Source organism: Cygnus atratus, chromosome Z (assembly GCF_013377495.2).
Source record: "Cygnus atratus isolate AKBS03 ecotype Queensland, Australia chromosome Z, CAtr_DNAZoo_HiC_assembly, whole genome shotgun sequence".
NCBI lineage: Eukaryota > Metazoa > Chordata > Aves > Anseriformes > Anatidae > Cygnus > Cygnus atratus.
This window is the reverse complement of record NC_066396.1, coordinates 51642551-51668404: the sequence shown is the minus strand read 5'-3', so window position 1 is coordinate 51668404 and position 25854 is coordinate 51642551. Positions and strand designations below refer to the sequence as shown.

General features: G+C 41.6%; 1 protein-coding gene across 1 annotated transcript in view; it reads left to right on the top strand.

Annotated features, from left to right (window-relative positions):
* ZNF462 (zinc finger protein 462) overlaps positions 1–25854 on the top strand; it is a 93944-nt gene that overhangs the window by 37514 nt on the left and 30576 nt on the right. Inside the window, exons 2-7 of the mRNA XM_035570960.1 lie at positions 1932–2183; positions 2782–8285; positions 9227–9391; positions 11588–11691; positions 17934–18052; positions 21919–22110. Coding sequence (XP_035426853.1) covers positions 1964–2183; positions 2782–8285; positions 9227–9391; positions 11588–11691; positions 17934–18052; positions 21919–22110 — 6304 coding nt within the window. The 5' untranslated portion in view covers positions 1932–1963. The remainder of the gene's footprint in view (positions 1–1931; positions 2184–2781; positions 8286–9226; positions 9392–11587; positions 11692–17933; positions 18053–21918; positions 22111–25854) is intronic.

Sequence of the window (25854 nt, the reverse complement as noted above, 5' to 3'; positions counted from 1 at the left end):
TGCTGGAGATGAAGCTGAGATAAGTGAGGCCATGTTGCGCACGGGCGAGAAGCTCTGAGCCTCTCAGTGCAGGAGTTGTCTGAGCTAAAATGGCTGCTCCCAAAGCTCAGAGGACTAGGGCAGCTTAGTGAGTCTTAAAGCTTCAGTGACGCAGGGGCTCATATCTCTTGAAAGTGTGATAAACACATTCAGCAGAGCTGTGGCTTGTTTGGCTGAGATGAAAGGACTAAGCTTGGGGGATGGGTAGTGAAAACTAGATGATCTGCTTTTCTGTGAAGTGCTCTAAATGCAGGAGTCGTCTGCTCCATGGAAAAATTTGTTTTCAGGTCTAATGGACTGTGCTAAAGGAGACGTGGGGTGGGGCTTCACTCACTGCTGTAATTTGATCCAGAGCAGATAGCAAGCTCTTCCACACAATTTGGTCTGGTGCTTGTACATAAAAGCTTGAGTATCTCGATTATTGTAACTTTGTTAGCCGAAAAGGAGCTGGTACAGCGTTCATTTTCTTTATTGGTGGTGGGAGGGAGAGAGGGGGGTTGGAAGAGAAAGGACACAGTGCAGCCTGCAAAATAATGTAGGTAAATATGTGGAGAGCCTGTGTGCTCACTGTCCAGAATTTGACTTGCTAGAAGTTTATTTTAGCAGGCTATTAGAAGAAGCATTCTTTCATATAAAATCCTGATGCAGTATCCTCTCTAATTTCATTTCACTAATGTTTTGGAGCATTCTTCTCACTGTAGAAGTAGCTTTGTACTTTATGTATAAAAAACGTGGAATTTTCAGCTTTTGAGGCAGCCCTTGTATACTGGACCTCTGGACTGCCCAGATTATCGCTGTACCAGCACAGCATGTGGAAGCTTAAACAAGTAATTCTTTTATTGATATAGAAAAGTTGCTCTTCTGTCTAAATACTGCACGGAGTAGGAAAGTCTAAGGCTTTTGTCTTGCTTGTGTTTTGTGTCTCCTCTCCTTCATGGCAATGCATAAATATGCAACTCTCTGAAGCAGGGTTAGTTGCTCACACACCAAACTTCCATAATTCACATTGCCATATCTTGTGTTACTTGGTACTTCAAGATATGTAGAGCATTTGGATAAATCAAAGAAGCCATGATGTTTCTGAGGAAGGTCTTTGTTACTCATACGTCCATTGTACTTTTGCAAAATTCCTATTTCCTTTGCTGTCTCACTCATCCTCCAGGTCTTGCCTTCCCAAAAGACTGCTATCTCGCAAAGGTTCTGTCCCCAGAACAGACTCAAATTAAGCAGTAAACATTTTAACAAAGAATGGAGGTGCCCTTGCAAGGCATGGTGGAAGTAAGGTAGAACAAACTGTACTACCTTGAGTGCATGTGGCTGCATCTCAACTTGCAGCGTTGTCTAGGTTTTCCATCAACCTCAGAACTGAGAGGATATTGAGAAGAAAGGCAGATTTTTTTCCTGTAGAGGCTTTTAATCTGTGGTGGATAAAGCAGGCAATACTTTTCAACTTCCAAGAAGTGTTAGTGAGATTCACAGAGGCAGAAGCCACTGTCTTCTGATTGTAAAATCGAGTACATGACTGTTTGGGAGTAATATGCTATTTCTGTAGCATACAGTTTGTGGTCTTTGAACAAGACAAACTTCTGAACAACAGCCCTGTCCTATGTAATGGAAAAGCCAAGAGGACAAAGTCCACTGAGTCAGTAGTCATTTGTCAGAACATTGACTGTAGGGTTGAGTCAGCAACTTGTGAGCTACCTAGGTAGGACTTCATGTGAATCCAGACTGAGGCATCTTCATATAGTAACTGCAGCTTGAGTTTTACACTGCAGTAAATGGAATCTCTGGAAATGACTGTCTTTATAAACATGATATTACCAATTTCAAAATTTGTTAAAATGGCATTGCTTTAAAACCTCTCTCTTCTTCTCCCTCTCTTTTTCTTGCAGAATTTTCTCATGTGAAAGATCGTTTTTGAACCATGGAGGTGCTGCAGTGTGATGGCTGCGATTTTCGAGCTCCATCGTATGAAGACCTTAAAGCTCATATTCAGGATGTTCACACTGCTTTCCTGCAGCCAACCGATGTCTCAGAGGAAAGCCCTAGCCAGCCAAGGTCTGGTTCCATGAATGCTAGCAACCAGACTGAGGTTGAGTTTTCTTCCGTAAAGGATGAATTTACGATTGCAGATGAAATAGCAGGTAAATCTCAGCTCTAACCACCTATTTCACATGTGGCTTATTTTAGTACGTATTAGTTAATACTTTTAATGTGATTGTAAAAACTCAATTATCCTTATTGCTGTGACAGCAAAGCAGATATCTAGCTTCAGCCATATTGGTTCTGACCACAGCTCTTCCTGTAAGTAGAAATGTGGAGGGTGGTTTTATTAGCCGCTTTTACTGTATTTCTTCATAATGCTTTTTGTTTGTCAGATTTTCATCGTTCTTCACCACTATGAACCACCTCAAAATTTTCAACCTTATTAGTGTGCTAGCTTTCTGTTTTCCCAAAGAAGATAATTTTGGAAATGGTCCATCCCAAAGTTTACACCATATCACATATATGTCTATATTATGGACAATGGCCATTTTTCTGAAAGTTGCCAGATATATAGATAAGCGTAGAGAGTATATGGTCTGTAGAGAGTGTACTTAAGTCATAAGTAAGTGAGAGAACCCTGGTGTGATTGATAGTTGAACAAGATGCAGTTGTGTTCTTATGCGTATAGGGTGGGTGGAGAAAAGGCTCAGTATTTTATTTTATTTATTTATATATTCACCTTAATTCTCATTTTAGGGCAAAATGCAACAAGTCAGATGGGGACTGGAAGTTACTATAACCAGAGCCAGACTTTCTATGGTCAGCATATGGCTCCAAATCCTAAACCAACCAACAAATTTTTCCAGTGCAAGTTCTGTGTGCGCTACTTCCGTTCCAAAAACCTCCTCATAGAGCACACACGCAAGGTTCATGGAACGCAGGCTGGGGGGAGCTCAGTGGGGCCACCAACCACTAGTTCCTTAAATTACAACATCATGATGCATGAAGGGTTTGGCAAAGTTTTCAGTTGTCAGTTCTGCACCTACAAGTCACCCAGGCGTGCAAGGATTATTAAGCACCAGAAAATGTATCACAAAAACAACCTGAAAGAGAGTTCAACTCCCCCTACAGCTGCCACTGCTATATCTGAATCAACATCTGCTTCTGTGCCAGTGCAGGAACCCTGCAAGGAGCTGCCTGCAGAGGTGGTGGAGCGGAGCATTTTGGAGTCCATGGTCAAGCCCCTGACAAAGTCAAGGGGCAACTTTTGCTGTGAATGGTGCAGCTACCAGACACCTCGAAGGGAGCGCTGGTGTGACCACATGATGAAGAAGCACCGCAGTATGGTAAAAATACTGTCAAGCCTGAGGCAGCAACAAGAAGGAACCAGTGCACCTGATGTACAGAACAAGAGTGCCCAGAATGCCTCCCCAAACTCTAACTATATGTCCATGAATACGACAGGACGTGAGATGTCAAACGCTAATGTCTCAAACTTCAGAAGCTCTATGGGCAATTCCCTTATCAGGCCCAACTCTTCTACATCTTCCAAGTTTTCTTCCGTGTCTTATCCTCAAATGAAGCCTAAGTCACCTCACAACTCAGGCATGGTTAATTTGTCTGACAGATCCCGCTATGGAATTGCTGATGTGACAAATTCTTCTGCTGACCTGGAAACAAACAGTATGCTAAATGACTCCAGCTCAGATGAAGAGCTAAATGAAATGGACAGCGAGAATGGCTTGAACTCCATGGATCACCAGACCACAGGAATGTCCGCAGAGCAGCTGATGGGATCTGATGGCAACAAACTCCTGGAAACAAAGGGGATCCCCTTTAGAAGGTATATGAACAGGTTCCAGTGTCCTTTTTGTCCTTTCCTGACTATGCACCGCCGAAGCATTTCCCGTCACATTGAGAACATCCACCTGTCTGGAAAGACAGCCGTGTACAAGTGTGACGAATGCCCTTTCACTTGCAAGAGTTCATTAAAGCTTGGCGCCCACAAGCAATGTCATACAGGTACAACATCAGACTGGGACACTGTGAACTCTCAGACCGAAAGCATCGCCTCTTCTTTGAATGACAGTGCTGTGTCTTATGAGAGTGGAAATATAAATGGCAGGAAGTCAGCTGGGATGATGGAGCCAGTGCAGCAGCAGCAGCAGCAGCAGCAACAACAACAACAACAGCAATCACCCCAGCCCCATTCACAGCATCCATACAAGTGCACAATGTGCAACTATTCCACCACAACTTTGAAAGGCCTCAGAGTTCATCAGCAGCACAAGCACTCATTCTGTGACAACTTGCCGAAATATGATGGACCACCATCCAACACACCACAAGAGAGTGAGGCAGATGCTCACACCTCTGCCAGCACAGTGAAGAAGAGCCAGACCTCGATCCTTGGGCTGTCATCTAAAAATAACTTTGTTGCAAAGGCACCTCGGAAGGTGTCAAATGATTTCCCTTTAGATCTCTCACCAGTGAAAAAAAGAACTAGGATTGACGAAATAGCAAGCAATCTGCAGAGCAAAATCAACCAGAACAAACAGCAAGAAGATGCTGTGATTAATGTAGAGGATGATGAGGAAGAGGAGGAAGACAATGAGGTGGAGATAGAAGTTGAGTTAGACAGAGAAGAAGAGCAAACAGAACCAATGATAGAAGTTTCCAGTTCTTACGCACCACAGCAAATGTGGGGAAGAGAGGCTAATGATTCCCAGAAGGAGGCAAACTTCAGAAGCTTGCAGCATGATTACAATTCTGCCAATGGAGCAGAGATTGAGCTCACTTTATCAGAAGATGAGGAAGATTATTATTCTTCTGTCAGCATGAAAGAACATCAGAGCCCTAATGCCTCTGTTCTGGGGGGCCAGTCAAACATGTATGGTACTGATCAGAACAATGAGAATGCAGAGTTTAATGACTCTGGCAGGCTTTACTATTGTAAACACTGTGATTTCAGCAACAAATCTGCCCGGAGTGTTAGCACCCACTACCAGCGAATGCACCCCTATATTAAATTCAGCTTTAGGTATATCCTGGATCCCAATGATCACAGTGCAGTATACCGGTGTCTTGAGTGCTATATTGACTATACAAACTTTGAAGACCTGCAGCAGCATTATGGAGAACATCACCCTGAAGCTATGAATGTACTGAACTTTGATCATTCTGATCTGATCTACCGCTGTCGCTTCTGCTCTTACACAAGCCCGAATGTTAGAAGTCTGATGCCACATTACCAAAGAATGCATCCCACAGTGAAAATTAACAATGCAATGATATTTTCAAGCTATGTTGTTGAGCAGCAAGAAGGGCTGAACACAGAGTCTCAGACACTGAGAGAGATCTTGAATTCTGCTCCAAAAACTATGGCAACCTCCACCCCCGTGGCTCGCGGGGCTGGTGTGCCAGCTGGCTTTAACAAAAATGCCGCCAAGAGTTTTAGTCCTGAATGTGAAAATCAGAAGGAACCTTCCGTCAATACTGTGGTTGTTTATGACTGTGACGTGTGTTCATTTGCAAGCCCTAACATGCATTCGGTTTTGGTTCATTACCAGAAAAAGCACCCCGAAGAAAAAGCATCATATTTCAGAATCCAGAAGACCATGCGTGTCGTCTCTGTTGATAGAGGCTCTGCCCTGGCTCAGATGTCTTTTGAGATGGGGACACCTGTCTCCCCAAAACTGTCCAACTTGGCTTCTCAGCCTCCACCTCCCCCACCACCACCCCCAGACCTTGCTACTGAACTCTACTACTGCAAACACTGTTCATACAGCAACCGCTCAGTTGTTGGAGTGCTTGTCCACTACCAGAAGAGGCACCCAGAGATAAAGGTCACTGCCAAATATATCAGGCAGGCACCTCCCACTGCAGCAATGATGAGGGCTGGTGAGCTGCCACCTGGTATTCAGAGGCCACCAGTGTCAATGCAGCAGTTGAGCCGAGGTGGTTCGGAGACCTCTGTGAATCCTCCCGAGAATGAAATGTTTTTCTGCCAGCACTGTGATTATGGAAACAGGACCGTGAAAGGTGTGCTCATTCATTATCAAAAGAAGCATCGTGACTTCAAAGCTAATGCAGATGTGATTAGACAGCATACAGCCACCATTAGAAGCCTTTGTGATCGCAGCCAGAAGAAATCAACTGGCAATGTGCCTGCTCACACCTCTAGCACTGAACGGGACAAGTCAAAGCTGAGAGCCCTCAAGTGCAGGCAGTGTAGCTATACTTCACCTTACTTCTATGCATTGAGGAAGCATATTAAGAAAGATCACCCAACGCTGAAAGCTACAGTCACATCCATTCTCAGATGGGCATTTTTGGATGGCTTGATAGAGGCAGGTTATCACTGTGAATGGTGCATTTATTCACACACAGAGCCAAGTGGTTTGCTTGTGCATTACCAAAGGAGACATCCTGAGCATTATGTTGATTATACTTACATGGCAACTAAACTCTGGGCAGGTCCCGATCCTTCCCCTCCTGCCCTAGTGATGCCAACAGAGGCAAAGTCCTACAAATGCAGAGATTGCATTTTTGAAGCATCTTCCATTTGGGATATTACTAATCACTACCAAGCTTTTCACCCTTGGGCCATGAATGGGGATGAATCTGTGCTGTTAGATATCATTAAGGAAAAAGATGCTGCTGAGAAGTCTGGCACACAGCCTGATGAAACTGGGATCAGGATGGATTCTGAGGACCAGATAACAACGTCACAGATGGACCAGGATGCAGAGTGTGCAGATGATCCCAGCCTTTCCCAAGAGAAAACGGTGCAGCTGGCTTCTGCAAACCCTGCCATCTCCTCTACTCCATATCAGTGTACAGTATGCCAGTCTGAATACAACAACTTGCATGGCCTTCTGACACATTATGGCAAAAAACATCCTGGCATGAAAGTGAAAGCTGCAGATTTTGCTCAGGATATAGACATTAACCCAGGGGCTGTATATAAGTGTAGACATTGCCCATACATTAACACACGTATTCATGGTGTTCTCACACACTACCAGAAACGGCACCCATCAATAAAGGTCACTGCTGAAGACTTTGTGCATGATGTGGAGCAGTCAAATGATATTGCTCAGAATGATGTGGAAGAGACGAGCAGGATTTTCAAGCAAGGCTATGGTGCTTACAGGTGCAAGCTGTGCCCTTATACCCATGGTACACTGGAGAAGCTCAAAATTCACTATGAGAAATACCACAATCAACCTGAATTTGATGTTTTTGCTCAATCACCACCAAAGGTGTCTGCTTCACTGGAGCCAGACATGGTGACTGAAATCAAGGCCTCCCCAGAAATTGCTGCTGAGGATGTTGGAGAAATCTCTGTTGCAGCACCTCATTTCTCCAGTTCTCATTTAGTGTCACACACAGTTTTCCGGTGTCAGCTCTGCAAATATTTCTGCTCTACCCGGAAGGGGATAGCCAGGCACTACCGCATCAAACATAACAATGTACGGGCACAGCCAGAAGGCAAGAACAACCTCTTCAAATGTGCTTTGTGTTCCTACACCAACCCTATCCGCAAAGGGCTTGCAGCACACTACCAGAAAAGACATGACATTGATGCTTACTACACTCACTGCTTAGCAGCCTCCAGGACAGTAAGCGACAAACCCAATAAAGTGATCATTCCATCTCCTCCCAAAGATGACACTCCTCAGTTAAGTGAGGAGCTGAGGAGGGCTGTAGAGAAGAAGAAATGCTCGCTTTGTTCCTTCCAGTCCTTCAGCAAAAAGGGTATTGTGTCCCACTACATGAAGCGTCACCCTGGTGTTTTCCCGAAGAAGCAGCATGCAAGCAAGCTGGGGGGTTACTTCACTGCTGTATATGCCGATGAGCATGAAAAGCCAACTCCAACTGAGGAGAGGAATGACTTTGAGAAGCCTGAGGTGGAAAGTGAGGCTCAGGAAATTGAGTGGCTTCCCTTCAGGTGCATAAAATGTTTCAAGCTGTCCTTCAGCACAGCGGAGCTGCTGTGCATGCATTACACTGACCACCACAGCAAGGATTTGAAGAGAGACTTTACCATACTGGGAAGTGGCACCCGCTCTCAGAATGCTGTCTACCAGTGCAAGCACTGTGATATGAAATTGCATAGCACGGCAGAGCTGACTGCACACTTGAATGGTCACAATGAGGAATTCCAGAAGCGTGCCAAACGTCAGGAGAGGAGGAAGCAGCTTCTGAGCAAGCAGAAATATGCAGATGGTGCTTTTGCAGATTTCAAACAAGAGAGGGTAAGGATCTCTGTGTCTGGTCTCTTTCCCTCTTCTCCCTGCCCTGCTAGGGGAAAGAAACAAAAACACTACCCTTCTGCACCCCAAGAGGCTGCCTATTACTAATGCCCACTTGCATGTTCTCTTTGACAGCCAAATGACCACAGGCTAATGAATGACTCAGTGTGTCAGTGAGCTCCATAAGTCAATTACACATTCAGCTTTAATTTCCTCATCCTTTCCTTCATCCTCCACCCCTCCCTAGGTTCTGTAGGAAACCCTATGCTTTCCTACTGCTTCCTTCAGTATTTTCTCCATCTCCTTCCTTTCCTCCCACCCTTCTGGAAGGCCATCTGTATCTGACAGTTCCTTGTTCTTTTGTTGCAAGGCTGCCATGTACTTTGTTGCAGGCTCTTCACAGAATGTCCAATCTCCTTTTTAAGAGTACCTCTGAGTAACACGTCAGTTTACTTCTCAAGCTCGTTTCTTCCAGTGTGTTTACTGATAAAGCACTCAATATTAACATGACATGAATCTATCTGATGACTGAAGCTTTGGACTAGTGCACCATAACTGGAAGACCAAATTGTGCTCTTTTTCCTGCTTGTTCACCCCCTTCATTCTGCTTTGATTTGGAATATAGTTGCTGCAGAAAAGTCCCTCACAGCTGTTGGGGAAGTGGTGGGGTCATGAAAGAGCAGTTTCAGGCCAGATTGAATAGTCTTCTGGAGAACCACTGTTATGAAAGACCTGAAGGTCTCTCCTGCACAGATGTCTTGCCCACTTGTTCTAGAGGCAGTAATAGACATCAACAAAAATTGGCCTTACAGTCTTGCAAAAACAGGACATGTGCACATCAAACATAATTTCCCTTCAGCTGCAAAATCTGGTCTGCATTCCTTAAAATGAGATATAAAAGCACACTTTAGCATATGAATTGATTTATGCTTGTGTACTCATAGGCTTTTGGGCACCTGGAAGATGTTTCAAAACTTAAAGAGCGGAAAGTGGTTGGTTACAAATGTAAATTTTGTGTGGAAGTCCATCCAACGCTTCGAGCCATCTGTAATCACCTCCGCAAGCATGTCCAGTATGGAAATGTCTCTTCTGTGTCAGCTACAGTAAAGGTGAGAATTTAAAAACTGTAATTACACCTTTTAACATTGTTTAAAATGAAGGACTCATTGAAAACCTGTGGAGGGCTCTTGTGAAGTTGAATGGATTTTGAGTTGGGTGTTCCAGTTCAGTGTAATGTTTCTGTCATTTAAACATTAAGTTTCTGCAGTGCATTTGGTTTATTTTAAGATGTTTTAACTTTTTTCCACTTTTGATCTAGGGGCACGAAGACTATTTAATTCTCATTTCTTCTCAGCCACAAAGGAATTGATGTCGTTGATGACCGAAAGACTTGGTTTATGAGCAGGAAGCTTTCTCTCAGCTATTCTGGGCTACTTTTCTGCTTAGTTAAAACATAAAAGACCTGCTTTCCTTTTTTTTTCCTTTTCTTCTTTTAAGAAGAGTAAGTGTGCACATTCAAATGGGTGAATGGTGAAGTTGCTTGTGGTATACGTTTGCACATGAAATTTTGGGTCCAGAGGAGGGCCACGAAGATGATCAGAGGGCTGGAGCACCTCTCCAATGAAGACAGGCTGAGAGAGCTGGGGATGTTCAGCCTGAAGAAGAGAAGGCTCCGGGGAGACCTCATTGCAGCTTTTCGATAGTTAAAGGGAGAGCAACTCTTCGCTCGGGCAGACAATGACGGGATGAGGGAGAATGGCTTTAAATTAAAAGAGGGTATATTTAGTTTAGATGTTAGGAGGAAATTCTTCACTCTGTGAGTGGTGAGGCAGTGGACCCGCTTGCTTAGAGAAACTGTGGTTGCCCTATCCCTCAAAGTGTTCAAGATCAGGTTGGATGAGGCCCTGGGCAACCTGATCTAGTGGGAAGTGTCCCTGCTCATGGCAGAGGAGTTGGAACTAGATGAGCTTTAAGGTCCCTTCCAACCCAAGCTGTTCTACGGTTCTGTGATTTCCTTACTGGCTCCAGACAGAACATTGAAATGGCCAGCTGAGACAGTGGTACCATTCAGGTGATTAGTTGTAAATGTTGTTCCTTTCTCCCTGTGAAAGAAAGTGTCTTCTAGGACATCTCCAAGGATAGGCCATGCTCCACAACCTGATTTTGATTTCCATGGTATTGTTAGCAGCAGTGCAGGTGCAATAAGGCTGCAGTAGCTAGGTGTGTATTCCTTTTCCTTGTGCTCCTGCTGCAGGTTTCAGTCCCTTACTTATGGTGCCTCTTTTGTGACACCAGCTGTGTGTTTTGAGGAAACTCATGCAACCTCAGAGAGATTTCATTGCCCTACCATGGGCCTTTTTTTTTTTACCTTACCTGACTGCTAATAGACTGTGATGTTTCCCTCCTATCAGACCATTTCCCCTCCTCCCAGCTTCTCACATGAAGTTAATGTGGGGTCAATGCCATCTTTTGAATAAATAGATGTTATGCAGCAGGGAACAAAAGTTGAAATTCAGTGCTGAAAGAACATGATGCAGATATTCTTACAGGTTTTTAAAGTTGCTGCAAATACACATGCTTTGGTTAGAAAAGGGAAAGGGCAGATCAGTTAAGAAAGGGAATAAGAAAAGACTTTCTCTGTTTGCTTTTTGTTTTTAAGGATTCTGGGATCTTAGAGCACCTGCTTCTTTCTTGTGAATTTGACACTGATGGGCAAATCTATGTGGTAAAATGGACTACTCTATCAGTCTGTAGAGTAGCTACACTATAAGCTAGAGCAAAATAAACTAAAGTGAACTTGCTCTATACCATACCAAGGTTTCACTGATCAAGTCTAGAAGATTCATATAAGTACTACTGAGAGAGAGTTGATTCAGTTTCTTGTCTCTTTGCATTCATTATTTTATTACGCAGAGAGATTTTCTTTAATGTGTATGTATACAATATATACAATTACCTCTTCCCCTCCCAAGAATAGGCTCTTTTTTTCAGAAAGCCATTAATATGGAGCTTGTGTAGGGATATATTTAGAAAAACAACGTAGTGGAAAACCTAGGAATTAAAATGAGCACGTGGGAAAGCCTGAAGGGCAGAAGGGAGAGAGAATTGATGGCTTTGGGGGGGTATGTGTTTTTTAGCAGGAAGCTGAAGATTCTTCAAACACAACTTTGGAGGGTTTTGAGGGAGCCAAAGACCCTGGCATTGTGGAATTTACAGAAGCTGAATCTGGAGCATCCTTGGAAGATGAAACCAGGCCTGGGGGCTACCACTGCAGCCAGTGTGACCGGGTTTTGATGTCTATGCAGGGTCTGCGATCTCACGAGAGGAGTCACTTGGCTCTGGCCATGTTTACCCGGGAAGACAAGTACAGCTGCCAGTATTGCTCCTTTGTCTCTGCATTCAGGCACAAGTAAGTTGTGGCTTTTATTTTTGTTTTCAAAAGAAGCACAGATTAGCACTACTGTTCTTTAGGTTGACAGTGAAGAAGAGCACACTCAACTTGATTTTGAGCAACCATTTTCTCAGCATTTAGGTATCTTCTGTGCTGCAAAACCTTTGGCCATCATTATTTGTAACTGCTTCTAAAACATCACATCTTTATATCTTCTTGAATTTATTTAAGCCCCTTTTTCTTGCATGTAGGGGGAAAACATGCAATCCAAATAATATGACTTTTTTCAGTAGGTAAACGTTGAAACTTACCATTTATGAAGCCAAGTCAAATGCATGAGACCTAACAGGTAAAGAAGAGGAGAGAAAAATATTTTTCTTTTTAATCATTAACACACAATGAACTTCTGCTGCACACAACTACCTGTTTGTAACTACTACAACTCCTTGATCATTGAATTTTCATATCTAATGTTAAATAGCTATCATAAGATTCCTTAAAAATAGATTTTTTTTTCCTTAATCACGGTGTGCAATTTCACTCTAAAATATTTCAATTTCACACCAGCATGGTATACTTATGATTCCGTCAGTTGTTTCCTTGTCTCATGCAGCATGTAAAAAATTTATAGTCATCAAAAACAGTCAGAATTCTTATGATTTTCTTCCTACAGGTTGAGTTTGCCATCAGATGGGTAGTTTTAAAAATTCTTACAATCATATACATACATACATATGTATAAACCTTCCCAAAAAATGGAGGCTTAGGGGTATTTTTCACTGGCATGTTGGACTGACATACAGTTTTCTTTGTGACATGTATCACATATGTGACACATTTTTGCTAGTTTGGGGAGAGAGCTGCTTCTTTACCATTTTAACAGAAGAAGAGATGATTCACATGCTCATTCAATATAGACATTTTGTAGCACCATCAGTAGCACCCTCAAATTTGGTGAACATGTTGCTGTTTTGCCATTAAATGTATGTGGGAGAGAAGCACAATACAAAATGTTTTTATACTCCTTACATTGGAAACCAAGTTTTCTACTAGTGTCATGACAAATTGATGCCACAGTTTGGTCTGCCGTGTTGAAAAGATCCATGAGGTGGGGGAAGGATGGATACTACTGTGCATATACCACCCATCTTTGTTGAGGCTGACAATGGGGACGCCCCGACCTCTTGGCTCACAAAGCCTGCTGTTTGCCTAGTAAATTGGTTTGCTTCCAAAATCAGACTTGTGTTTAGTCTCTGGTTACTCTGTTTTCTACCTAGGAAATGGATAAAGTCCTTGTCCTACAAGTAGAAGGATTGGTAAGTCAGAAAGTGGTGAAAAAGCAGGGAAGAACTCTACAGTTACCACCTATTTTGATAATAGGTGCTGTTGCTATTGTTGAGGTGGTCTGCTTTATCTTTTATTTTTGATCCTGATGCAATTGTTGTCTTGAGAGATAAAGTTTATGAAAGAAACCAAACCAGTGTTTAACTGACCCACTGTTCTCCCGAATCTTACCAAAACTTAAAAACCTGCCCTTGGAAGAATTGTGCTGGCAACATATGTGGTCATGAATACAGTTTTAAGTATTACAATGTCGAACATCTTAAGGTATGTATTTTAGAATAGCTTGAATATGTATTATACACATCTTTGACAGTCTGCTTTAATTGTTCAGCAAGTTCATTGCCTATCAGCTATTTAAAATATGTTTTAAGTGTTTGTTACAAGTATTCACTGCAAGCATTCAGTATCTTACTATTTGAGAGATTTCATGGAATCATTTAGGTTGGAAAAGACCTCTAAAATCAAGTCCAACCTTTAACCTAGCACTGTCAAGTCTACAATTAAACCATGTCCCTAAGCACCAAATCTGCGTGACTTTTAAATGCCTCGAGGGATGGTGACTCAACCACTTCCCTGGGCAGCCTGTTTGAATGCTTCACAACCCTTTCAGTGAAGAAATTTTTCCTAATATCCAACCTGAATCTTCCCTGACAACTCTGAGGCCATTTCCTCTTGTCCTACTGCTTGTTGCTTGGGAGAAGAGACCAACCCCCACATCGCTACAGCCTCCTTTGAGGCAGTTGTAGAGAGTGATAAGGTCTTCCCTGAGCCTCCTTTTCTTTAGGCTAAATAACCCCAGTTCCCTCAGCCATTCCTCATAAGGCTTGTTCTATAGACCTTTTATCAGCTTTATTGCCCTTCTTTGGACATGCTCCAGCACCTCAATATCCTTCTTGTAGTGAGGGACCCAAAACTGAATGCAGTATTCAAGCTGCAGCCTCACCAATGCCAAGTACAGAGGAACAATCACTTACCCAGTCCTTCTGGCCACGCTACTTCTGACACAAGCCAGGATGCTGTTGGCCTTGGCCACCAGAGCTGGCTTATATTCAGCTGGCTATCAACCGATAGCTCCAGATCCTTTTCCACTGGCCAGCTTTCCAGCCACTCTTCACTCAGCCTGTAGTGTCAGATGGGGTTGTGTGCCCCAGATACATGACCGGGCACTTGGCCTTGGTTGAATCTCATACAGTTAGCATTGTCCCATTGATCCAGCCTATCCAGATCCCTCTGTAGAGCCTTCCTACCCTCAAGCTGTTTAATGCTCCCTCCTAACTTGGTGTCATCTGTGAACTTACAAAGGGTGCACTTGATCCCTTTGTCTAGATCACTGATAAACATATTAAAGAGAACTGGCCCCAGTACTGAGCCTTGGCGGACACCACTTGTGACCAGCTGCCAGCTGGGTTTAACTCCATTCACAGCTCTTTGGGCCCAGCCAGTTTTTTACTCAGCAGAGCATATGCCTGTCCAAGCCATGAGCAGCCAGTTTCTCCAGGAGAATGCTGTGGGAAACAGGGTCAAAAGCTTTACTGAGGTCAATGTAGACAACATCCACAGCATTTCTCGCATCTACTAAGCAGGTCACCTTGTGATAGAATGAGATCAGGTTAGTCACGCTTTCATTAACCCATGCTGACTAGGCCTGATCACCTGGTTATCCTGTATGTGCCATATGATGGCAGTCAGGATGATCTGCTCCATAATCTTTGTTGGCACTGTGGTCAGACTGACAGGCCAGTACATTCACTGGGTTCTCCTTCGAGCCCTTCCTGGAGATTTGCATCATACTTGCTTCCTCCATCCAACTGGGACTTCCCTGCCTAGCCAGGACTGCTGATAAACGACGGAAAGTGGCTGGGTGAACACTTCCTCCAGCTCCCTTATTACCCTCGGGTGATCCCATTTGGTCCCATAGACTTGTATGTGTCTAAGACATGTAGCAGGTCGCTAAAAATTTTGTCTTGGATTATGGGGGCTTCATTCTGCTCCCTATCCCTACCTTCTAGCTCAGGGGTCTGGGAAACCCCTTCACCTTTAAGATTTACTTTTTTAAGTGTCCAGCCTTCCTGGACTCCTTTGCCCTTCAGGACTGCCTCACAAGGGACTCCATCAACCACTCCTCTAAGCAGGCTAAAGTCTGGACTCTGGAAGTCCAGGGTGGCAGTTCCGCTAATCTCCTTCTTTACTTTTCCAAGAATTGAAAACTATTATTTTGTGATCACTATACCCAAGACAGCCTCCAGCCTTCACATCACCCTCAAGTCCTTCTCTGTGCACAAGTAAAATGTCCAGTAGGGTGCCGTCCCTTGTTGGCTCACTTATCAGCTGAGTCAGGAAGTTATCTTCCATGCACTCCAGGAACTTCCTAGACAGTTTCCTCTCAGCTGTTGTATTTCCAGCAGACATCTGGTAAGTTGAAGTCCACCATGAGAACAAGGGCTAGCAACTGTGAGACTTCCACTGACAGAATATTGTGTCTGCCTCTTTAGCCTGGTTGGGTGGTCTTTAATAGAATCCCACCATGACATCTGCCTTGTTGTCCTCCCTGATTTTTACCCATAAGCACTCAACCCTATTGTCACCATCATGAAGCTCAAGACAGTCAAACTGCTCCCTAACAGATTCTCCTTTCTAGCCTATCCCATCAGAAGAGTTTATAGCCATCCTTTGCAGCACTCCAGTCATCCCACCATATTACCGTGATGGCAACTGTATCTGTTTTCCTGCTGCACAATGGCTTCCAGTTCTTCCTGTTTGTTGCCCATGTTGTGTTCATTGGTGTAGATGCACTTCAGTTGGGCTACTGATCCTGTCACCTTTTTGGGGGAAGAGGTTTTAATTACTATGTGACCATTCTCAGGCGCTTCAGTGATTTCACCCATCAACAATATCACTTGTGCCTTTTCTGTCACATGGCTCTCCATCCCCTACCTTCGCTGGGATGGCAGACCAAAAGACCTTGCTAGCACACCGTCCCACAACCACTGGTTTGTTGCCCTCAGACTTGTCTCTATTGAGCCTGGTTTTATCCATTTCCCCCTTCAAATCTACTTTAAAGCTCCCTCAATGAGCTCTGGTAACTCCTGCGCAAAAATCCTGTTCCCCCTTCGAGACGAGTGTACCCCCATCTGTTGCCAGCAGGCCTGGTGTCTTGTAAAACAACCTATGATCCAAAGTCCTGCCAGTGACACGAGGCTCAGAGCCAGGTGTTGACCTGCTGATTCTTCCTGTTTCACCCCTCATCATTCCCTGCAACCGGAGGGACAGGGGAGAACACTACTTGAGCTCCTGATCCATTAACCAGTTGTCCCAAGGCCCTGAAGTCTCTCTTGATTGCCCTCAGACTTTGAAACTTCAGTGCTACTAGCCTGAAAAATCAATAATGGATAATAACCTGAGGGCTGCATCAGAGTAGGAAGCTTTGTCTTCACATCTTTAATTGGGGCCCCAACGAGGTAGCAGATGTCCCTAAGAAGTGGGTCCAGTCTGCATAGTGAGACATCTTTTCCTATTTCCCTGGAAAAGCTGTACAGTTTGTCATGCTGCAAACTTCATCCTGGATTTGTTTTAAATTGTATTTCTTTGAAGTGGCCCTGAGAGGGACATAAGTTTATTTCTAATTTTTTTTTTGCTACCATCAGAATTTTGAAGACACAGACGTTAGTGTTAAGTCTTGTAAACAGGGATGTTCTGGTTTAAGCTCTGTCAGTGTGGGACTAAAGGTCCCATGACTATCTGTATAGTGTGAGAGGGCTGGAACAGCCTGCGCTTGATTCCATGTTGATGTTCAGTAAAGCAGAACATGATGATTTAGGTAAAACAAGGAAATAAGCCTAAAATATGTCTGGAATTAAGGTGGCAGGTGGGGGGACAGTTCTGTCAAATTACTACTCCTACAGCCCTCTCTAACTACCTCGTTGTTCCATCGCCATGTGTAAGGAGACTCAAACTAAAAGTAGATCACAAAGCATTAATGTTTCCAAGGAAGAGGCTGTGCTGGAAATATTTACAACACAAGCTCAAGCTACTTGCCTACCACCTGGAGACTGTGAACTCTTGACTGTGAGCCACAGGATAGAAACTGCAGAGCTCTGCAGGACTTTAGAATGAATTTGATCTTTTGTTAAAAACTGGAAAATGTCTTTTTTTTTTTTTTTTTCCTTCTAAATTTCACTGAGCTGTTAAAAGAAGCTGTGGAGAGAGAGCAGATTCTGATCACACCCTGGTTATCAAGCTGTCAGTAGCTTCCAGTTTCCCTGAAGAAAGTAGAGGCTGGTCTTAGCCACCCCTTCTTCTCTTGTTGAGCTTTGTGCAGCATATCCCACTCTGTTCTGCCTGAAACTCTGTTGCCTTTTAATCCTGGAACTCATCAACTGCAGCCTGCTGGCACCCTCCCCAGAGCAGGATCTCTAATCTGCTTTTGCTGCTGTAACCAAAAGGCTTCCTCATTAAAGCTGGTCAAAAATACCTTTTTTTTTTTTCCTTTTTTTTCCTTTTTTTTTTTTTCCCCAAGAGGACAAAAGGGGGCATATTTCCACAAAAATGTTTCCCAGGAAAAACATTCTGTAATGATAATTTTACTGTTTTCATCTGTTTCTTGTTTCTTTCAACTGGTCCTTTAAGTCTAAATCAGGTATAATTTAATTTATACTAATTTTGCACTAGAAGTTATTTAAGAGGCTTGCTTTCTGCATAACAGAATTGGTGTCAGCTCTGCTCCTTTTCCTCAAATTAGATTCTACTTTATCTGTAGGTAGACCTGTTGAACTTAAAGAGATTGTATGAGAAATTGTAATTGAGCCTGGTTTGGCTCTTATTTAATTATTGCTGTAAATGTTTTGCCTTGCATCTGAAGGAATAGTTGAAATTATTTACTCTTTTGTGTTTCCCTTTTTTGCCTTTCTCTTTTAAAGTCTGGATCGTCACATGCAGACCCATCATGGACATCATAAACCGTTCCGTTGCAAGTTGTGCCCATTCAAGTCCTCTTATAATAGCCGCCTGAAAACCCATATACTGAAGGCTCATGCTGGTAAGTTTTCTCTCTCAGTTTTGCAGTGCAGCAGCAGAAATGGCCCATGTATTCTTGTTGCTGATGAGAGATGCTGGTTTGAGTCACGCGTTTTGTCACCAGATTTGGGTAAGATTTCAATGGCAAGTCAGGATTGGCCAACCTATGCACCTATTGGAATCAGTAGAAATTTGGATAATGTTTTCAGAAATAAAAAAGTTTAAAACAGTGATGAGTACTTCTAGAAATTTTTCCTTTTCTTCTGGTTTCGTTTTTGTAAATGATTTTTTCTTGCTTGTTTCCAGGAGAATCTAATCAGTCAGCTTATACCACTGTCTCAACTTTGCTCTGTTATGTTTGTATTTATGTTTGTGCTTTAAGTGGGAAAACAGTTGTGGATTGAATATTGGTTTTGGTAGATTCTTATGCTGGCTTTCATGGCAAAGCCAAACACTGGAAATTTTGGGATTCAAGTCTGTGTTCAGCAGACTAAGAACATCATCGTTCCATTATTGCACATGGAAATTTATCTTGGAGTTCTCTGTATTGCAGTACAGAATCCATACGAGTGAGCATGCAAACATGCTTCTGTTGAACAAGGACTGGGAAGGGGATATATCATACAGGATACATCACCACAGAGTATTGCAGCTGTGATTGTTAAAAAGCTTGAGGCTCAAAATATCCTGGTAGGTGTCTTGTCTTCACTACATGGCCCTGGATTCTTGGCAGTGTCATGCATCATGCATTGAAAGGTTATCAGAAAACTGTAGTCAAGAACCGCTGGTTCTGTCTGCAATTGTTACATCTTTTTGGATAACAGATAAAAAAACGAACCCCAAACCACTATCCAGACATCCACTCTGATACACGTAACATAATATTGGCTGATCTAAAAAGCTGTAAAGTAGATCAGTTGTTACCAACTCACATGTAGAAACTACTGGAACAGATGGCAAAGGTCTAGAAGTATGTTCCTTTCTTTATTATTTGTTCACATCATGTTATATTCAAGTTGGGATGGAGGAGGAAGATGTGAAAATGGGGAGAAAAGATAGGAGGAATTCGTAACTGTCTAATAATTTTTAATAAAGGTAATTTTTACCCTTGATCCAAGACACATTTTGTTTACAAAATGTAGGAGGGATTGCTGGTCTTTCTTGTACTCCATTTCCTCAGATTTCACAGAGCTTGTGCCAAGGACCCTTTTCTGTACTTGGATGGGTGTTGTGGATTAGCTTGTCTGTTGCCAACCTCATGTTCTATGTGACTATGGCATTCTCTACTTCCAAGGCAATCCAACTGTATGCAGCAGTTTCAGTTTATAGAATCCCACATCCTGTACAGAGATGACATGGTTCTTCATCTTCACCAACCATAAAATGTTTTATCTACGCTATTGTGAAGTTGGGCTTCTTTGTGTTACCTTGTTCAAACCTGCCATATTTTTAGATCTAAAGTTAGCATGCAACTGATATTTACTTCACACTCCTCTTCATGTAGGTTATTGATTTATTTATTATGAATTCATGCTATTGAACTTGATTAGTGGACACTGCTTGAAGGGCCATGTTTTGCATCATACAAGAACACAATTTCATGGTTGCCTAGATAGTGTTTTGCACAATGACTTGTGTAATAGGGTTTTCAAAGGCTTATGATCTGTTTCTTTCTGCCTCAGTCCATTTCTACCAGATTTTCACATCACAGAAAATTGCTCAGATGTTTTTCAGTCAGAGATTTGCTTTGTTGTGTTTTGAGTCAGTCCTTTAGAAATATATAATAGTGAATAAACATTCTATGAAGACTTCTCCTTAGACTCCACAGTTTTTCAGTGACACAGTGGTTCTCTTAACCTCTTTTGTTACCATTTTTTCTCTGTTGTCAATCTTCTCATTATCAGTTTGTTTAGAAGTAGAAATTTCTGTGCCCCTTTATTAATTTGTCTAGTGTCCCAGAGGTCTTTTAAAATTCACTAAAATCCCAGATCCTGAAGTGGCAGAGTATTGCCCCGCTTGCATTCTACATAATCTGAAACGTAATGCTCCAAGTATATATCAAGTGCCGAGATTACTCCCCCCTCCCGCCCCCTGAAAATTTTAGATGTATTTATTTGTATGTATATTAATACAATATTTTTATGAAATGCAAAACTGGCAGTTGAAAACATGCAAAGTCTTATATTGAATCAAACTATAGTCCTGCCTCTAGAAGCTACTACATCCTTTCATGCTGAAGTCTACCAGAACTGTTGTTGATGGGTAGTGTGTATATTTGTTAGTTGTGTCCAGTCTTCTTAATATGTAATTGTTGTCTTTCCTTGAATGTCTTGTGATGCTTATAAGTTAATGGTTGGTGCCTACTGTTGTCCAGCAATTTCTTAAACTGTGAAGGTTTATACCTGTATCTCACTGGTATCTTGTACTTCGGGAGTTTCTTGTGGCGTTACATTATTGTGTTCCATTAAGCAGCTTGTTGTACATGCTATCCAAAAAATGCTTTATTTCTGTTTGTATAAAGGTAATACATAACTCTGACGTAATATGCAGGTGAGAAATACCATTTGAAGAAATGGGACAATTTCTTGTTTTACCACTTCAGATTCTGTGATCTATTCTCTTTCAGATGTACCAAAAGGGTCTTTTTAAGTTTATGTTTTGTCCCCATGATTAGCATAGTTTTTCAGAAAGAGAGGGTTGGGAGTTTTTTTTTTTTTTTTTTGTAAGATGGTTGCTGATTTTTTCAGGTGTGCTTATTCTGACTTGCTGCAATATGCATGTTTACACATGCTGTTTTGGTTCATGTATTTGTGCTGTTGGAAACGATGCCATTTGAGAATCTTGTTTGCTAAATTTGAGAGATGGAAAACATTTTCTGCCTTGTTCATTACCAGAGCCCTTGGTCTGCTGTACTGTTCATGAATATTTTACTCCAATATGAGTTTTGGCTCTTTATATACAGCTCATATGTGGCCAGTGTACATGGAAGTGGTACTTCCAAAACAATAACTTGGCACCTGTTACTATCACATTGTTTGTGTTGGGAGAGTTTCACTTTGTGTTCCAATTGCCTCCATGCTTAATGCAAAACAAATCTTATCTCAAGATTTGTTTCCCCTTGTTTGCTGTCTCTGTAGCTTGGAATGTGTTCAAAATTAAGTTCACTACTGTTCATTACTTCTTTTCTTTCACTTCTTTTAGTGCTTTCTCATAACACACTTCCACATAGCCCTACAGATATGCGCTGTTCTTGGTATTGCCATGTTCACTTCTTGTTGTAAAAGAACTTTGACTTGGTTACCAGTTCTATGGAGATTATTCCTGCCTAATGGAAAATTTTTCGTAAGGAAAAAATGTGACGTTCCCCAAATGTAATTTTTTTTTGTTTTGCTTTGTTCGCTTGTTTGTTTGTCTTTGGTTTTCTGAGGGACCTTTGATATCATTTTGTAGTATCCTTCTTTCTTCTTTAATAATGATGCTGAACTTGCTGCATGCAGAAACAGGTGATTTCACTCTATAGCTGCTGTGCTCCCAAAGAAGTTTGGAAAGCTATAGTTAAGTGACTCCATTTTCATCTCAGAATCTGTTTTCTTCTCATACCATGCAACACAGGCATGCTAATAGTCTGGTCTCTGTTTTTTTGACATCAGTCACTTTACAAGTATCTGCAGTTGTCCAAAACCAATACTTCATTCCAAAGCAGGTGTCTGTAGCCACAGACTTCAGGCTGCTCCAACAAGGAGGTGCACGTAGCTTGTTATCTTTGGGATCAGTCTAGTGCTGAAGGAGTCCATGGGAACTTTACTTCCAAGTTCAGTAGGAGAAGTATGGGGACCCCATTTTGTTTCTTTTGTGAGCTGATGACTTGCCTGTATTTCGCTCACCCAGGTGAACATGCCTACAAATGTTCCTCCTGCTCATTTTCCACCATGACAATCAGCCAGCTGAAAGAGCACTCCTTGAAAGTGCATGGGAAAGCATTGACACTACCAAGACCCCGCATGGTCAACCTTGCAGCCTCACACGCCCACCACACCTCCAAGAACCACACTCCTGCTGAAGAAGTGGAGGACTCTAATGGTAAGAGGTGCCTCAGAGCAAGAATTTAATTTTCTAAGGTGCCACTTAATATATTGATTACAAAAAAAAAAAAAAAAAAAAAAAAACAAACAGCAGGCAGTTTGTCCAAAAAGCAACTTCATTTGATTATTAATAAAAATCTGAAGTTGCATCAAAACCAAGAATAAACATGGTGTTTTAGGTCATGACCTTCACCAGTGAATACCTCATTAACTTGTCCTGTCACCAGTTGACTTTGGAATATGTCAGTGCTGGCTTTACTTCTTAGGAAAGATTTAAGTTGCAGAAAATTTTCAAATGGAGAACTCCTATTGATAACCAGTGGGAAAGGAGTCATCTAATTCCATCCATGCACCTGAAAAACGGCCCTTTGTCCTGTTGGAGAACTTCAATGAAACCATACGACTAAGGGTAAAATGCAGAAATGTAACAATTGTAAAAGTTACTATTCTTGCTCTTGCTACAGAGGACAGAAACAGTACCTCCAGATACTAGACTGCATCTGCAAGAATGAGAAACTGTTTTCTTTCCTACACTTTCCTTCAAAGCTGTTGATCACCTAGTGCTATGGAAGTACACAAGATATTTAGAAAGCAGGAGAGGAAGGGTGCTGTGAACAGAGCTAGACTTCTAGACTTCTAGAAAAATGTTGTGTGGTATCATAGAAAGTGTTAAGACTTTTTAATGGGTAGCTTAAGAGGCAAGTTTTGGGTGTCACTTCCTTTCAATCAAGAGAATTGGTCTTTGGGCAAAAAAAATTTTGATTCCTAGATGAGTTGCGTTTACATGGGTAGAGAATGTAGGTGAATATAAAGAAAAGATTGAGACCTGCAGATGTTCAAGGAACTGGCACGAGAGGTATTAGAAAAGGAGGGAAAAATCCAGAAGTTTGCCGGGTTCTTGGTGGATTTTTTTGTTTGTTTTTGTTTTGTTTCTTGGTAAAAACTTTTTTTGTTGTTTTTTGTTTACTGGCAAAATAAGGGGGGTGGGGGGTAGGCAGTGTTCTGAATACTATCAGTAGTCATTTTGTAGCATTTCTGGTCTCCCATCTTCCTTTCTTTCATTTCTTGCCTGAAAAAAAGTGTGAAATGATAAAGCGAAAGATAAGTAAGTTCAGAAAACAGCAGAAAGGAATTTAAAGAAAAAAATAATTGGCATAGAAATACTTAGCTGAAGAAAAAGAGAGAAGTGAATAATATTTTTGTGGTTAAGCAAGTCACTTCTGGGGTCAGAATCAGAATCTTATCAAACGATTTTGACCAGCTGCTCTCAGACTGCCTTTTGTAAAAGGGTTGTCTGGAACAGTATGATGAAGACTTACTAACTGAGCTTTTATTTTTGCTAATGCTAGCTTAAGCTAATCCAACAAGCAGAGTACATCTTGTGATGGTATTCTGCTTTTTAATTGCTAAAAAAAATAATCTGCTGCTGACTTTCAAGAAGTAGAGAATAATTTTTAGTGGCTGTCCTAGTCTTTACTGTGTATTAGCAATCTTTTAATAGTAATAGTGGTGTTGAGACATACAGAAGGACAGTATCTGAATTTGGGAAAAATGGTACACTTACACCTTTTTTGTTTCTTCCATAGCTCAAAGTCATGATTAGTGAAGTTAAAAATTTTAAGTGCAGAAGTCAAAAATTCAAGTACAGAATATAATTTTATAATCTTTAATATAAATTCTTCCTAAAGTAAATAAAAGGAGATGAATCTGTTAACAAAAACACCTTATGAGGTTGACTCTGTTACCTAGATTTGTATTGCATCCAGAGACCAAGGCAGAATTTGTCCCAATTAGCTTGATCATCTTTAAACAGGGTTAGTGGTTAAGTCACTTTGACAATAATAGAAGCCACCCACTGGGGAGCTAGTCGTATGAGTACAGGTGTTATAATTATAGTGTTAACATTTCCAGCATTGTTTGAGGAAGGAATAACCTGCTTTAATTATTTTTTTTTCATTAGGAAGTTGGCAGTAGATCAAGGTAATGGCAGAGGCTCTTATGACATCATTTATTTTTGGTTTTTAAAAGGGAATAAAACAAGCTGTATGTGACCTAGGCCTGCAAGTTGCAGGTGATACATAAAGCTACATAAAAGACTTGTCCCAGTAATCGGAAATGCATGTCTATGTGAGAGGCTCTGTTGTGTCCAGTTGGAACCAATAAGAAGAGGGGCTTGTACAATGTGTAGTTGGACTTTGGTTGTGTTGCTGTGTATAAATAATCTACACATGGGCTCTGATCAAGTTAATTCACTTGGGATACAAAATTGAATTAGGGATGGGGTGAGTGACTGTCAAAATGCTGCCTCACATTGTTATGGACTTGTTTTGTAGCCTGGTAGGCATGCAGCAGACAGTATAATTGAAATGGCTGCAGAAAAGGTTTGTTTTTGTCTTTGGATGAATATCATAGTTGGAAGAAGAAAGGTAGCTGGATGGTTTGTGGAGATTTGAGGGTGTAGCAGAATTCCTCTTGTCCATAGCTGAGCATTATAAAAATGAAGAAAAGGAGAAAGGGCACCAAAATTGTAATAGCAGAGTGCATGTCTGAATAGAACTGTTCTGGGACAAGAGCTTGGTGGAACTTCTGCTAATGCTTTTTTTTTTTTCCTGTAGAAATTGTTCCCTGAGGGGCCTTTCTTAGAACATTTCTTTTGTTCTGCTAGATTGATCCATTCATTAAAAGTTGCAAATATATTTGAATTTGTGTGACTCAGTTCTATGTGGGTAGCAGCAAGCGTACCTGAAGTGTTCAACTGTATATCCTGGATATGTTTTGGGTGCTTGATGTACTTTTTGCGGAAGTGAAGTTAAAGCAGGGTAGGTACTGAAAGGTTGAGGCAGGCCATCCCCGACAACTACATTGTCCTTAGAAAGCATAACATCCACTTTAATGCTTGTATGCTTCTCTCAGGGCAGTAGTGTAAGAAGGTGTTTGCATCCGTCTCAGTAGTGAGTCAGCAGTGAAGACTTTCTTACAGTCATTGGTGTTTTTTTTTTTTAAATGGTGTTTTTTGTACCCTACTTGCATGTTGTGTGATTTTTGGATATGTAAGGAACCTGTTTTTATTGTATCCTAATCTAGCTAGATGTAAAAGAGTTTTTTTTTTTTTTTTTTTCAAATAAAAAGAGACACAAAAGATCAACAAGTGTTGGTCACCTCTGCAACTTTTCTCTATTTTGCATAACATAATGGCATCGAATGGTTTGTGGTGTCCAACTCTTCTTGAAATGATAAGATTGTTGTTGTGGTAAATTGTTCTTTTGCTCCTGATAATTTACAAGTATTTTTTCTCTTGCAAAAATAGAAATAGTGGTGTTCTGACTATTTGCTTCTGTGTGGTTGTTCATTTTTCTTACTTATTTGCCCTTTACACTGACTTAGCAGTTACACTGTGGCTTAATGGTTTTGCTGTCTTATACAGTAAAAATTAAAATTGTGTATGGAAAGGTTGCAAACTGTTAGGAAAACTATTGGGTGAATTCCCTAACAAGATTTGTGTGTTCTTTCACAGTCCTTTTAAGAACCAGAACTTAAATTCATGTTACTCTCTGCCCAGAAGGATTGTGTGACTTTATTGGTGGTACTATCATGTTGTGGCAGTATGTGTCAAAGAGAAGGGTTTCCAGTACTACAGTGTGCAGAGTCAGCTCTGTTGACTTGAGTGTGGGGCAATGGAATCCCAGGGTCTGCGTGCTCAAGTCATAATATTAAAAGACCACTGTCACTTTCAGTAAGGAAG